This window comes from Procambarus clarkii, chromosome 2, assembly GCF_040958095.1.
Source record: "Procambarus clarkii isolate CNS0578487 chromosome 2, FALCON_Pclarkii_2.0, whole genome shotgun sequence".
Taxonomy (NCBI): domain Eukaryota; kingdom Metazoa; phylum Arthropoda; class Malacostraca; order Decapoda; family Cambaridae; genus Procambarus; species Procambarus clarkii.
In genome coordinates, this window is record NC_091151.1 from 37427458 (window position 1) to 37442822 (window position 15365).

At 44.2% G+C, this 15365-nt stretch overlaps 1 protein-coding gene across 1 annotated transcript in view; it reads left to right on the top strand.

Moving 5' to 3' along the window:
• The window catches only part of LOC123762234 (protein O-linked-mannose beta-1,2-N-acetylglucosaminyltransferase 1), a 67637-nt gene that overhangs the window by 29427 nt on the left and 22845 nt on the right, over positions 1-15365 (top strand). The window contains exons 10-13 of the mRNA XM_069327121.1: positions 4493-4691; positions 8400-8584; positions 9125-9233; positions 12099-12173. Of these exons, the coding sequence (XP_069183222.1) occupies positions 4493-4691; positions 8400-8584; positions 9125-9233; positions 12099-12173 (568 nt within the window). The remainder of the gene's footprint in view (positions 1-4492; positions 4692-8399; positions 8585-9124; positions 9234-12098; positions 12174-15365) is intronic.

The following is a 15365-nucleotide window of genomic DNA, read 5'->3' on the forward strand; positions in this document are numbered from 1 at the left end:
ACTTCTGTACACGGCTCAGTTCCACACCATTTAGTGTTATATTTCTTCGTTTCCTATACTCATATTTGGTTTTGTCTGCATTTATAACTAAGCCTAACTTGTGACAGGTTGTACGAAGTATGTTAAGAGCAGTTTGTATTTTGCTCCCAGAAGTGCCTTGTATAAGAATGTCATCAGCATATATGATCGTCGTGACCCCTGGAGGATACATCTCTGATGCTAATCTGTTCATTAATACATTGAATAAGGTGAGACTTAAAACTCACCTTTGGGGGGTACCTAACTGAAACCTCCGTTCCTCAGACATGTATCCCTGGTAATACACCTGACCTTTTCTCCCTTGTAGATAATCCCTTATCCAGTGTAGCAATCTCTGTTATTCCCAGATTGGCTAATTCGTATAAGATTACTTCCCCATTGGCTTTATTAAATGCTCCTTGCAGATCAACAAAAACTCTACAATTGTCATCCACATTAGACAAACACTTTAGGAGACAGTCCGCAGTACTTTTGCCTTTGATAAAACCAAAGAGATTATTGGACATGTTATCACCTACAAGGTAGAGTAGCCTTGATTGATTGTTGCCGCCGAAGGCGGCTAGTTTATTGTGCACCCCATACTCATCCTGTGAGCGGTAGCGCAAAAGCATTACAGAGGGCACAAAAGGTCTTTATCAGACCTCATCTTAGATTATTACATAAACAATTTCTTCAATCCTTCACACCTTATAGATACAATGTCAGCTAGTTACATAGAAAGTGCTATTACAAGAGCTACATATTTACAGTAAGTCATCATACATTAATGGTAGGTTTTGTCGTTAATACATAATAGTTTGGCCAATGGGGATATTACAGTCATAGGGGAGCTTCTGTTTATTATTAGTCCTCACAATACACTACTTGTTTCTGAATCTCATATGTCGTTCATCTACTGGAAGCAAAATGTGGGTACAGTGCAAGGATTTCAGGTAATTTATCCATGGTAATAAGATAGGTTGCCATATCATACAGAGTGAGCTTAGATTTATCTCTAAAAGGCTCAATTTTACAACAATCCAAGATATAGTGTTCCAGTGTGTGTCCCTGCCTATGTCCACACACTTTACACTTTACTTCATCTAGATCCCTATACAAGCCGAACTGCCAGAGATACTTGTAGCCAAGTCTTATACGAGTTGTGACAACATCTGTTAGTCTACTGACTTTGTTACTTGCCACATACACATGTTTTACTTCACACATTTCATTGTGATGAACAATGGACCTACTAATTCCAGTTTGCACTGTTCTACTTTCTTCAAATCCATCTAGGAGTTCTCGTCTAATGACACTTTTAAGGGACCTATTTGATAACTCAAGATTCCATTCAATACTGTCTTTATTTACTGCAGCCTTAGCAAGGGCGTCAACTTTGTCATGTTCCTGCATGCCAATGTGAGAAGGAATCCACAACATTTTTATATTTACCCTCTTGCTAAGTATTCTTACATAGAGTAGCCTATTTAACAAAATCCTGTCCATCATTTTACAAAAGCAGGATGTTAAGGAGACAGGCCTGTAGCCTCCGTTTGACTTAGGGATAGGAATGATGACAGCCTCTTAACAATTTCTTTGGTAACTTTCCCTCTATAACTCATGTTAAACAAATCAAGTAAGGGACTAGGTTTCATACCGGCTAAATAATTAAGAATGCCATACGTTACTCCATCTTTCCCCGGAGCAGTAGAGCTGCCACTTTTTATGGCATCAAGTAGCTCATCGTGAGTTATCTCGGTGCATGTTACAGATCTTAAAGCACATAAAGTTACTCCATTTCTAATATTTTCCCATGACTCAATGGTGACTCTCGTGTCTGCAGGTAAGGACTCCATACCAGCAGCACTTGCCCATTTATCTACTAACTCATTAGCAACCTTCCCTGGATCTGAGTGAGCAATGGATTTGGTCTTACAACCCCTGACTTTGTTTACTGCTCTCCATATGTCTTTAAGATTCTTAGTATTACCAATGGACTGAGCAAAGTCTTGCGGGACAGATACTGGCGCCTCCTTCCTCACCTGACTCCATTCCCTAACCACTTCCAACATTGTAATTTTCTTTTCATTCCTCATTCATTTTTTTAACCATTCTTTATGTGCACTCCGTAGCATTCTCTCCCACCCCTTAACTTGCTGATCATTGGAATATTTAAATTTCTTAGGTCCATGCGTCTTGCTTCCCCTGCCCCCGTTATTTTCCCTCTGTACTAATTTCTCTGTTCTCGACCATGTCCTCGTAAAAACTATCAACGCAGAGCGGCGTGTATTGTTGATACCAATCTCCCGTATTTCTCCCATCTGCAGCATTTCAGGCATATTATGCCTGAAATACATACATACTTCTACATACTTTGCTACATGCCTGTAGCCCGCCCCGGTGATGAACACACTCTCGGGAACTTCACCTCTCATTAGAGCAACAACCCGATTCCTAGCTTCACCTTTAATAAGGTGATGCTTGGCACACACAAATAGTTGGTCGTCAAGGATGAATTCAGGGTCTAGAATCTGAGGGTATTTGTAGATAATTACCTTCGTCAGCTTCTCGTTCTCCTCCGGTATTTCCATAACAATTCCATCATATCCTTGCTGGGCAAGAAACACAACTGCCTCCATAGAACCTACCATTAAGTAAGGTCTGTTCACACCTTCCTTCAGCAGGGGCTCGAACTTGCGGTGTTCTCTTCCAAGTTTGACTGTTCACAGCAGCTTGTGGTGGTAGGTCAGTGTGCATGAGGCAGGGAAGAGAAGCCTCTACCTCCGCTGACCCTCACCTTCCTGATATCGTTCTGTCTGTTCGTCGACACTGGTTTGATCAGTCTCGGCGTCGTTCTTCATTCTCTTGTCGTTTCCGTTATGTGCACTATCACTGCCAACACTACGCCTTACATCCTGTCTTCTCCGTTTCTTCTGTTGCCTGGTTAGAACTTCTTGAAAATCACTCTCCTTTACTGACTGGCTGCTTTGAGGCCATGTGAATATTACTGTGGGGAGTAGCCAGTTCTTCTGGTGTCAGTTTCCATCTCAGTACCCAGCATGGAGGGAGATGTGTAGAAAGCGATTGATATTAGTCAGTCTCCTTGTGTGTAAACTGAGCTAAACTCCAATACTAACTTCACCTCTAGTTGCGGAGCAGGTACTTCTTGACCTGACCGCGTCCCAGGTAAGACTCGTTAAGGCTCTGAGTATGGTGTAGTGGATTTAAGTGCGTACCTGCCATCTTGATGGCCAGGATTCAAGTCCCCTGGTGGGTGGGTGTCTAAAAGTTGTAAACTTCAAACTTGTGGTTTAAGCAAGTTAGTGCATATATATATATATGTAATATCATATATATATATATGTGTATATATATATATGTGTATATATATATATATATATATATATATATATATATATATATATATATATATATATATATATATATATATATATATATATATATATATATATATATATATATATATATATATATAATATATATATATATATACAGTATATATATATAATATATATATTTTTTTATCATCATTATTATAATATTATTATTTCCCTCCTGGCCTGGACAGGACGCGGTCACCCCCCCCCCCCCTGGCTTGGGGGGGAAACAATGATTAGAAAAGCAGTTGAAGAATGGGACACACTACTGAACATTCTGCACCTACATCCGCCACCAAGATGTTATTAAAGCAACTAAAACCGAAGAGGGAAAAGAAACGGGTAAAGGAGGAACACCACCTCCATTTAAAACTTTGACCCAAATATCAGTAACAAGATTATCGCAAATAACAGAACTCAATTACAGGTTCACCATAGCCCGTGCTACTTGGAACTTTTTGTTCTGAGTAGCCGAGTTCCGGTGAAGGCGGAAACAAATGGGCAGTTTCTTTCACCCTGATGGCCCCTGTTACCTAGCAGTAAATAGGTACCTGAGAGTTAGTCAGCTGCTACGGGCTGCTTCCTCGGGGTAACAAATAAGGAGGCCTGGTCGAGGACCGGGCCGCGGGAACGCTAAGCCCCGAAATCATCTCGAGATAACCCCGAAGTAGCAAGGGGAGGAAGGGAACATGAATAATAACTAACAAATTCACTTTGCGTTAGGGCTGTTTAAGCTTACGGTGATTTATTTAATACATTGTGAAGATACCGTTGATTTACTTATATTAAGTAGCTCATCGGTGCTATTCCTAATTTAGCAAAAGGAATTTTGGGGGTTCAGTTCTTGAGCCCAATAAATGCGTGTGTAACCATATGTATTACCACTCCCAGGTTAGGTATGGGGTACACTTACATTGTTTATGTAATAATCTAAGATGAGGTCTGATAAAGACCTTTTGTGCCCTCTGTAATGCTTTTGCGCTACCGCTCACAGGATGAGTATGGGGTGCACAATAAACTAGCCGCCTTCAGCGGCAACAATCAATACATTACTAAACTACAACTCTTGGTTTCAGTTACTTCCACCAGACTGCACCACTGCTGGATACAGACGGTACCATTTTCTGCGTGAATGCCTTCAACTACAACAGCTTCGCGCCGACGGCCATAGACACAAGCCGCCTCTACCGTGAGGAGATCCTGCCAGCTTATGGCTGGATGGTCAACCGGCGCTGGGCTCTCCAGGTCCTCCCACTCTGGCCTAAGACCAGTCACGTAAGACATTCTGGTTTACAAATAGTTTACTCATTACATAGAATGTCTCCCCTTTTTCGCGCCTTTTGATAATTACTTGCTTATTACATACGATGTTTCGAATCATGGCCTTGCTTATTAGCCCGTTCTCATAAAAAAATTGCAAAAATGATTTTTAATCCAGCTGCCAAACCTATTGTTTATTATTAAAGTCCCTGTGGCGCAGTAGTAAAGCATTTGCCCGGCGCTTAGCAAGTGTTTTGATTTGATTGTTACCGCCGGAGGCGGCTAGTTTATTGTGCACCCCATACCCATCCAGTGAGCGGTAGCGCAAAAAATCATTACAGAGGGCACAAAAGGTCTTTATCAGACCTCAACGTAGATTATTACATAAACAATTTCATCTATCCTTCACACCTTAGTTACATGTCAGCTAGTTACAGAGAATGTTCTTTTTCAAAGACTATATATTAAGTGTCATTATACATACATGGTAGGTCTTATCGATAATACACAATTGTTTGAGCAATGGAGATAGCAGCTCCTCTATGACTAATGTTATTATTAGACTTCACAATACACTACGTGTTTCTTAACCTCGTATGTCGTTTATCTACTTGAAGCGTAATATGGATACAGTGCAAGGATTTCAGGTATTTTATCCTAGGTAATAAGATGTTTTGCCGTATCATACAGCGTGAGCTTAGATTTGTCTCTAAATGGCTCAATTTGCGTGGGTTCATATCCGGTCCGGGGAGGATTGACTGGGCCCAATCCTTAACTGAAGCCTCTGTTCACCCAGCAGTGAATGCGTATCTGGTTGTTAAACGATTTGGCGGGTCGTATTCTGGTGAAAATTAGGATTAAGGACCTGCCTGAAACGCTATGCATGCTAGTGAGTGTACATTTCCCGCCCTCCATATACTAGAATTGACTGATCCGTCGGCGTATTTGGACAGCTGTTGTGGGGTTGCATCCTGGGGAGGATCAGTAGTTCCACCTTGGAGGGGGGGGGGGAGTCGATACAAGCCTATCATACATACACAGGCTGCCTGTCCCCGACAAAATAAGATTAAGAATCTTATAATTTATCACTTGTATTGTGGAACTGATCAAATGATCTAAAATAATAAATGTTTAATACAACTACAATAATGTAGCCATTATACTTGTTAGTTTGGAGGCAAGTGCCGCGGGGTGCAACTGTCAGCATAACACTTTTTAAACCTTATCTGTATTAAGTTTTGACAATAACTTTGATCGTTTTAAATGCCAGTACTAAATCACCTCTAATCTCTTGGTGAATAAATTTTGCCCGAAACGCTATGCGTATTAGTGGCTTTAGGTATTATGTACTAGCTCTATCTATAAATAGATTAGATTTAGATTTTAGATTTTTTATTCAGGTAAAAGTACATACATTGAAGATGAGTTACAAACATAATGTTGGATTTAAAGATAGAGACAATACGTACAATACCTAAAGCCACTAGTACGCATAGCGTTTAGGGCAAGATGTGGGGTGGGGGGGGGGGGGATGAACCACTTAAACTAAAACTTAATAGTAATTGAGCTTAGTCTAAATTGTATTAAAAAAATAAAAATTAAAAAAATGGGGGGAACAATGCAGAGAATAGCAATTATACAAGTTGGTCAATAAACAGCATTGATGACAATAGCAAGACATGGGTTGACATTTAGGGGTAAGGTAGGTTACCTGCCGTTTATTAGGTAGTACTTAGTTTTTATCTTAAACTGGTCGAGAGAGGTACAGTCTTTGACATGATTGGGAAGGTCATTCCACATTATCGGTCCTTTGATTTGTAGAGCATTTCTAGTTTAAGTCGTACTCTTGGGATATCAAATGGGTATTTGTTTGTGGTGTAGTGCCCATGGGTTCTGTTATAACCTTCTAAGAAGCTTTTAAGGTAATGATTGACATTACAGTTCAGAGTTTTAAATATATAGTGCACATGAGAGGATGTGCAGTGACTTAATATTTAACATATTTAGAGATTTGAGTAAGGGTACCGACTGATGTCTGGTGCCAGAGTTAAATATTGTTCTAATAAAAGCTTTGTGTTGAGTAATTAGAGGACGTAAATGATTTCGGGTAGTAGAACCCCAAGCACAAATACCATAGTTGAGATAAGGATAGATGAGAGAGTAATAGAGCGTCACCAGGGCAGGGCGAGGTACATAATATCTGATCTTAGAAAGAATGCCAACAGTTTTAGAAACTGTTTATTTTGCTATTTAGAATGTGTCTGGAAATTCAGCTTGTTATCGATGAAGATACCAAGGAATTTACCATCAACTTTGTTACTATTTTTGGATATTGTTTATTCTTGGATTAATTTAATTTGAGGATTTATTACCAAACAAAATATAGAAAGTTTTGTCATGTTTAGGGTGAGTTTGTTAGCAGTTAACTAAAGAAAGTCCATCTTTGGCTCAGTATTTACTGTGAGATTTAGAGCAAGAGGGTCAGGACTGGAGAAAATGAAGGTTGTCATCAGCAAATAAGATTGGTTTATTCCTCAGTGAATACTGAGCTAAGTAAAGTCCATCACTGGCTAACTGCCAACAAACTCACCCTTAATATTGAAAAAACTTTCTATATTTTGTTTGGCAATAAATCCTCAAATCAAATAAATCTCAGGATTAACAATACCCAAATTTGTAACAAAGTAGATGGCAAATTCCTTGGCGTTCTCATTGACAGCAAGCTGAATTTCCAGGGACACATTCTAAATATATCAAAAAGTGTCAAAAACTGTTGGCATTCTTTCTAAGATTAGATATTATGTACCTCGCCCTGCCCTGGTGACACTCTATTACTCTATCATCTATCCTTATCTCAACTATGGTATTTGTGCTTGGGGTTCTACTACCCAAAATCGTTTACGTCCTCTAATTACTCAACACAAAGCTGCTATTAGGACAATATCTAACTCTGGCCCCAGACATCATTCGGTACCCCTACTCAAATCTCTGAATATGTTAGATATTAAGTCACTGCACATCCTCTCATGTATATTTTATATATATAAAACGCTGAACTGTAATGTCAATCCTGACCTTAAAAGCTTCCTAGAAGGTTGTAACATCCCATGAGCACCACACCAGAAATACCTATTTGATATTCCAAGAGTACGACTTAGCCAAACTAGAAATGCTTTACAAATCAAGGGACCTCGAATGTGGAATGACCTTCCCAATTATGTTAAAGACTGTACCTCTCCCAACCAGTTTAAGATAAAAACTAAGTACTACCTAATTAACTTAATGTAACCTTCCTCACCCTCAAAATGTCAACCCATGTCTAAGATTTTAAACAATGCTGTTTGTTGACCAAATTGTATTTTTGTTTTTTTTTCTGCCATGGTTTCCCCCCCCCCCCTTTTTTTAATTTTTTTAATTTTTTTTCTCACAATTTATACTTTAATCTCAATTAGTATTAAGTTTTAGTCTGTGTTTTTCCTGCCCGAAACGCTTTGCGTAATAGTGCCTTTAGGCATTGTATGTACTAGCTCTTATCTATAAATCCATCAACTTTTGTATCTCACCTTGTGTGTATGTACTTTACCTGAATAAATATTTGTATTTGTATGATCACGCTCGAGTCATACGACTTCCGTGTAGCGGACAGGGCAGGGTGTGTCCCGGGAGTAAGTATAGTGCCAGGGCAGGGTGTGGCCCGGGAGTAATAGTGTGGTGCCAGGGCAGGGTGTGGACTGGGACTGGTACCTGCGGGGGATGGTGCAACATGGCCGCGACGTGGTGACGCCGGAGGTGCCCCGGACGAGGCATGACGGCAGTGGTGGTGTGCACGTCACCGGGTGGGAGCAGGCCGCCTACTTCGACCGTCGAGCTTTCAACACAGACGCCCACGCCACTCTCAATATATCTTAGTGAGTACAAGTGCTAAATGGTTTGTCCTGTTACAAACGCCTCGAATGGTAACTCATTCGCAAGGTAACTTATCTTCTAATTATAATTTTATGAGTTAGTTTAGTTCATTTATTATGCACCCCATACCCATCTTGTGGACGGTAGTGGAAAGGGTTACAGAGGCACATAATGGGCTCAGGGACTGAACCCCACAATTCATGTAGCTAAGCAAGTTACAATCTTGATGAGCTAGTTACAAAATTCAGTATAAGTCGAAATTAGGATAGTTTAATTATTACAATTAAACTAGGGGAGTTTGGTTATGGGTAACTACTTTAAAGTTTGAATTTGGATTATTTACTCATTATTGAATAATACATTTTTTGCTATTGCCTTGCTTAACGGGTGTAACATGCAATAAGTGGTTAAGTATACTTTACTAATTAATAATTCTGTTTTGAAGAGAAGATATCGCATGGAAACACCATTGCAGTATTGGACTTTAGTATATAACTAAATGTATCGTGGACCAAAGTTAACTTCCCACTGTTTACCGCCAGCCTGACTGCTGTCGCGTACGAATCCTTCCTTGAGAAGGAACTAGAGACAGCCACGGTGTTGAAGATCCGTGAACACCCCTGTGTGAGGGAGTACATCCCCGCCACCAAGGTAGGTCATCACCTCGCCTCTCCGCCCCCTCAGTTAAACCAGAAAATAAAGGCAATTCGTAATTTTTTTTTCCAGAAAGCTGTTAACTTTGTTAAACCCTTAATAATATGACTCCTTAAACTTTAAGGAGTCATATTAAACTTTAGCTCGGGAGAAGTGAGCTTCAGCCGCCATCTTGGAAAAATGGAGCCGAAAATGTGTGCCAAACCTGTTTCCTGTCAGTTTTAGCTCAATAGGTAACGAATCCTTTTTGGAAGGAAATTTAATTCTCTACTAGATGGTCCTTAGCATGTTCTCTTTAGGGTTTAACCATTTCAAAGAAACGGTCTGAATATAATGATCATTAATATCTAGGTAAATTATACTTTTGGTACATTAAAATGTTTATTGGCTTGTTTTTTTTTAAGTACTGTACAGGGTATAAGGAAGTTTGTAATGATAAGCCGATAACATTAGTAAATAATTTTCTAATTTTCAGGACTGGACAGCTGTTGACTATTACTCTTGTTTTACAGCAAATAATACTCGTTAGTTATATTACTGTAATTGAAAAATGTCATTTAAAATGAATTAGGCTTAGTGCTTCCTTTGTTAAGCCTGTCAAATATTATTGAAATTAAAAAAAAAAGATCACTTAAGATAAGTGAAAAAGGAAGTGACACTAAAATTACTCATCTTGAAGGAGTAACGATTGTTCATGTGAGATATCAAAAGTCGTTCACTAGGGAACTTGTTTTATGGAACAAGTCACGTCACAGACTTCATTCACGGTCTCCCTCATTTATTAACTTTCCACAAACAATTATAGCAATATATATACACTGTACTGCTCAGTGTCGCTGAGAGATGTGAATCTTCTAATCAACCAAGTTATATTGTGACTTTTGATCTTCCGCTTTACATCAAGGTGCGGTATATAACGGCATAAAGTGATGAGCCCAAACTGAGTTAAATAAAGTTAGACTTGGTGGTTTTGACTTGTTAATGTCATTTATGCGAGTTACAGGAAACAATGGCAAGCAGCGGGTTTAAAGAACTGTTCTGTACTGTGTATATGCTGCCGCATACACAAACAAAATGCTTAAGGACATGCTTACTGAAGAACTTTGTGAGCACACCTCTTGACTCGCCTTGCTCTTCAAAGATTGTTTTAAGGTCATGCAACTTCCTTGATAATGAACAGAAACTAACAACTTTTTTGAAAAGAGGAAGTTGTTACTTTCGAAGTTCGTGACGCGTCCATTTTGAAAAAAAACATGGAAAAAATTCCCAGAAAAGTATTATGATTGGGAAAAAACTAGGCCTCCATCTATGAGCTATTTGTATAATATTTAAATATGGTTACATTAGTGAAAATTTGTGCAAGCTTAGAAAAGTGGAGACTGGAATTTACATCCGGAAGCCATAAAAGCCATGCTGCCTTACTTCCATGCTAGTGACCACTTACTGTAAGCACTGGCTGAAAACTTCAACCAATTTTGATTAGGCTGCTCTCTCTTGGCTCTTCAGGCCCTGTTTCTCAGAGACCATTAACATGGAACATGCTAAGGACTACTTTTGTAGAGAATTAAATTTCCTTTCAAAAAGTATTCGTTACCTATCTAGCTAAAACTGTCAGGGGAAAAAGTTAGTTTAGTTCATTTGTTCATTATGTACCCTAGTGGGGCAGCCAGAGACTTGGGACCCGCGCAGAAATATCCCTGCAAAAAAATAAAATATATATATATTATGTACCCCATAAACATCCTGTGGGCGGTAGTGGAAAAGGTTAGAGGCACTTAATGGGCTCAGGGACTGAACCCCACAATTCATTAAGCTAACCAAGTTACTATCTTGATGAGCTAGTTATAAAATTCAATATACATAACCACATCATCAATGGCTTCGAGATCGATCAAAAGTACCGTTTCTAAATTAAGCAATTGACATATGTGGAGAGCTAGTGTCACAATTTGTTTGTCCTGCACACCGCCCCCCATCCAGAGGGCAGCGGTGGATAGGTTACAATCACTCGGTTATTACCTACAGTTGGCAAACTGGGGCTATTTAGTTAAAATTTCCGGTAGCAGATCATTTTAAATGAAATATTTACACATCTTTGGAACAATTCTTCCAGAATTCTCTGAATTCACGTATCTTTTCGCACTATGGTTCGGATAAAAGTTTCCTCAGTGAAGCACTTGTTTCGGAAGTGTTCGAACGTCAACAGTTGAGTCGTGTGTTAACCGTTTTTCATTCATAAACAGTGGGTTTGGCGGGTGCATGGAATCACTTTTGGGTCTCTGTTTGGAGGACGGGTTGCTATAAATGCTTCACCCACGTACTACAAATACAAATAATCGCCAACAGAACTTAAACATCTAACCTAACCTAACCTATACTTATATATGCATAATATCCTAATATTTTATAATATTAATTTAGATTTGAGAATTCCTGTTTTGAATGAACAGCATGTAAAAATTTATGAATGTGTCTGTGGGGTCGACCGCTGGATGGAATGGACGGTTGATTAGTGACCCTCGGTAGTAAAATACTTGTATTATACCAGGACCCCTCAGTATAATACTTAGCATTATTGTATATGACATTAAAATACTATAATTACATAAGGTTAAAATGTATTATACCGCTATTTATATATATATATATATATATATATATATATATATATATATATATATATATATATATATATATATATATTTATATATATAATTAAATGCTCTGCTTAATTTTCAGCAAAATCCTTGCCAAACTAGGCATACTTGAACGTTTCTGACTTATGACTGAACCTTAACGTTCACTATCGGCCATTGCTCATGTAACTATTTTTTTAATGATTTTACGTCATTACTTCTTCAGGTTGGGAGCTTCCTGGTGTACTACTACGGCGAGGCTGAGAAGGATCAACACCTCTCATACTTCACACTCATTGGGGTTAGTACATTGCCCTGCCATTGTTGGGTGTAGTGAGGCTCCCCCTGCCATTGTTGGGTGTCGTGAGGCCCCCCCTGCCATTGTTGGGTGTCGTGAGGCCCCCCTGCCGTTGTTGGGTGTCGTGAGGCCCCCCTGCCATTGTTGGGTGTCGTGAGGCCCCCCTGCCGTTGTTGGGTGTCGTGAGGCCCCCCTGCCATTGTTGGGTGTCGTGAGGCCCCCCTGCCATTGTTGGGTGTCGTGAGGCCCCCCCTGCCATTGTTGGGTGTCGTGAGGCCCCCCCCTGCCATTGTTGGGTGTCGTGAGGCCCCCCTGCCATTGTTGGGTGTCGTGAGGCACCCCCCTGCCATTGTTGGGTGTCGTGAGGCCCCCCCCTGCCATTGTTGGGTGTCGTGAGGCCCCCCCCCTGCCATTGTTGGGTGTCGTGAGGCCCCCCCCTGCCATTGTTGGGTGTCGTGAGGCCCCCCCCTGCCGTTGTTGGGTGTCGTGAGGCCCCCCTGCCATTGTTGGGTGTCGTGAGGCCCCCCCTGCCATTGTTGGGTGTCGTGAGGCCCCCCCCCTGCCATTGTTGGGTGTCGTGAGGCCCCCCCCCCTGCCATTGTTGGGTGTCGTGAGGCCCCCCCCCCTGCCATTGTTGGGTGTCGTGAGGCCCCCCTGCCATTGTTGGGTGTCGTGAGGCCCCCCCCCCTGCCATTGTTGGGTGTCGTGAGGCCCCCCCCCTGCCATTGTTGGGTGTCGTGAGGCCCCCCCCCCTGCCATTGTTGGGTGTCGTGAGGCCCCCCCTGCCGTTGTTGGGTGTCGTGAGGCCCCCCCTGCCATTGTTGGGTGTCGTGAGGCCCCGCCTGCCATTGTTGGGTGTCGTGAGGCCCCCCTGCCATTGTTGGGTGTCGTGAGGCCCCCCCTGCCATTGTTGGGTGTCGTGAGGCCCCGCCTGCCATTGTTGGGTGTCGTGAGGCCCCCCCTGCCATTGTTGGGTGTCGTGAGGCCCCCCCCTGCCATTGTTGGGTGTCGTGAGGCCCCCCCCTGCCATTGTTGGGTGTCGTGAGGCCCCCCCCTGCCATTGTTGGGTGTCATGAGGCCCCCCCCCTGCCATTGTTGGGTGTCGTGAGGCCCCCCTGCCATTGTTGGGCGTCATGAGGCCCCCCCCCTGCCATTATTGGGTGTCGTGAGGCCCCCCCCCTGCCATTGTTGGGTGTCGTGAGGCCCGCCCCTGCCATTGTTGGGTGTCGTGAGGCCCGCCCCTGCCATTGTTGGGTGTCGTGAGGCCCCCCCCTGCCATTGTTGGGTGTCGTGAGGCCCCCCCCCTGCCATTGTTGGGTGTCGTGAGGCCCCCCCCCTGCCGTTGTTGGGTGTCGTGAGGCCCCCCTGCCATTGTTGGGTGTCGTGAGGCCCCCCCTGCCATTGTTGGGTGTCGTGAGGCCCCCCTGCCATTGTTGGGTGTAGTGAGGCCCCCCTGCCATTGTTGGGTGTCGTGAGGCCCCCCTGCCATTGTTGGGTGTCGTGAGGCCCCCCTGCCATTGTTGGGTGTCGTGAGGCCCCCCTGCCGTTGTTGGGTGTCGTGAGGCCCCCCTGCCGTTGTTGGGTGTCGTGAGGCCCCCCTGCCGTTGTTGGGTGTCGTGAGGCCCCCCCTGCCGTTGTTGGGTGTCGTGAGGCCCCCCTGCCGTTGTTGGGTGTCGTGAGGCCCCCCTGCCATTGTTGGGTGTCGTGAGGCCCCCCTGCCATTGTTGGGTGTCGTGAGGCCCCCCTGCCATTGTTGGGTGTCGTGAGGCCCCCCTGCCGTTGTTGGGTGTCGTGAGGCCCCCCCTGCCATTGTTGGGTGTCGTGAGGCCCCCCTGCCATTGTTGGGTGTCGTGAGGCCCCCCTGCCATTGTTGGGTGTCGTGAGGCCCCCCCTGCCATTGTTGGGTGTCGTGAGGCCCCCCTGCCATTGTTGGGTGTCGTGAGGCCCCCCTGCCATTGTTGGGTGTCGTGAGGCCCCCCTGCCATTGTTGGGTGTCGTGAGGCCCCCCTGCCATTGTTGGGTGTCGTGAGGCCCCCCCTGCCATTGTTGGGTGTCGTGAGGCCCCCCCTGCCATTGTTGGGTGTCGTGAGGCCCCCCTGCCATTGTTGGGTGTCGTGAGGCCCCCCCTGCCATTGTTGGGTGTCGTGAGGCCCCCCTGCCATTGTTGGGTGTCGTGAGGCCCCCCCCTGCCATTGTTGGGTGTCGTGAGGCCCCCCTGCCATTGTTGGGTGTCGTGAGGCCCCCCCTGCCATTGTTGGGTGTCGTGAGGCCCCCCTGCCATTGTTGGGTGTCGTGAGGCCCCCCTGCCATTGTTGGGTGTCGTGAGGCCCCCCTGCCATTGTTGGGTGTCGTGAGGCCCCCCCTGCCATTGTTGGGTGTCGTGAGGCCCCCCCTGCCATTGTTGGGTGTCGTGAGGCCCCCCCTGCCATTGTTGGGTGTCGTGAGGCCCCCCCTGCCATTGTTGGGTGTCGTGAGGCCCCCCCTGCCATTGTTGGGTGTCGTGAGGCCCCCCTGCCATTGTTGGGTGTCGTGAGGCCCCCCCCCCTGCCATTGTTGGGTGTCGTGAGGCCCCCCCCCCTGCCATTGTTGGGTGTCGTGAGGCCCCCCCCCCTGCCATTGTTGGGTGTCGTGAGGCCCCCCTGCCATTGTTGGGTGTCGTGAGGCCCCCCTGCCATTGTTGGGTGTCGTGAGGCCCCCCCCCTGCCATTGTTGGGTGTCGTGAGGCCCCCCCTGCCATTGTTGGGTGTCGTGAGGCCCCCCCCTGCCATTGTTGGGTGTCGTGAGGCCCCCCTGCCATTGTTGGGTGTCGTGAGGCCCCCCTGCCATTGTTGGGTGTCGTGAGGCCCCCCTGCCATTGTTGGGTGTCGTGAGGCCCCCCCTGCCATTGTTGGGTGTCGTGAGGCCCCCCTGCCATTGTTGAGACTTCCAGTAGATACGTGAACTTTGTTAAAGCTTTTGACAAGGTACCACATGAAAGACTTGTCAAGGAAGTTACAGGCACATTGAATGTATGATATAATACTTGAATGGATAAAACTTTGGTTAAAACAAGGAAAACAACGGGGGTTTGTTAAACGGGAATGCATCTGACTGGATAAATGTGGCGAGTGGGGTACTGCAAGGGGTCCATTTTGGGGCCAACCCTATTGGTCATATACATCAATGACATGGATGAAAATATTACAAACCACGTCA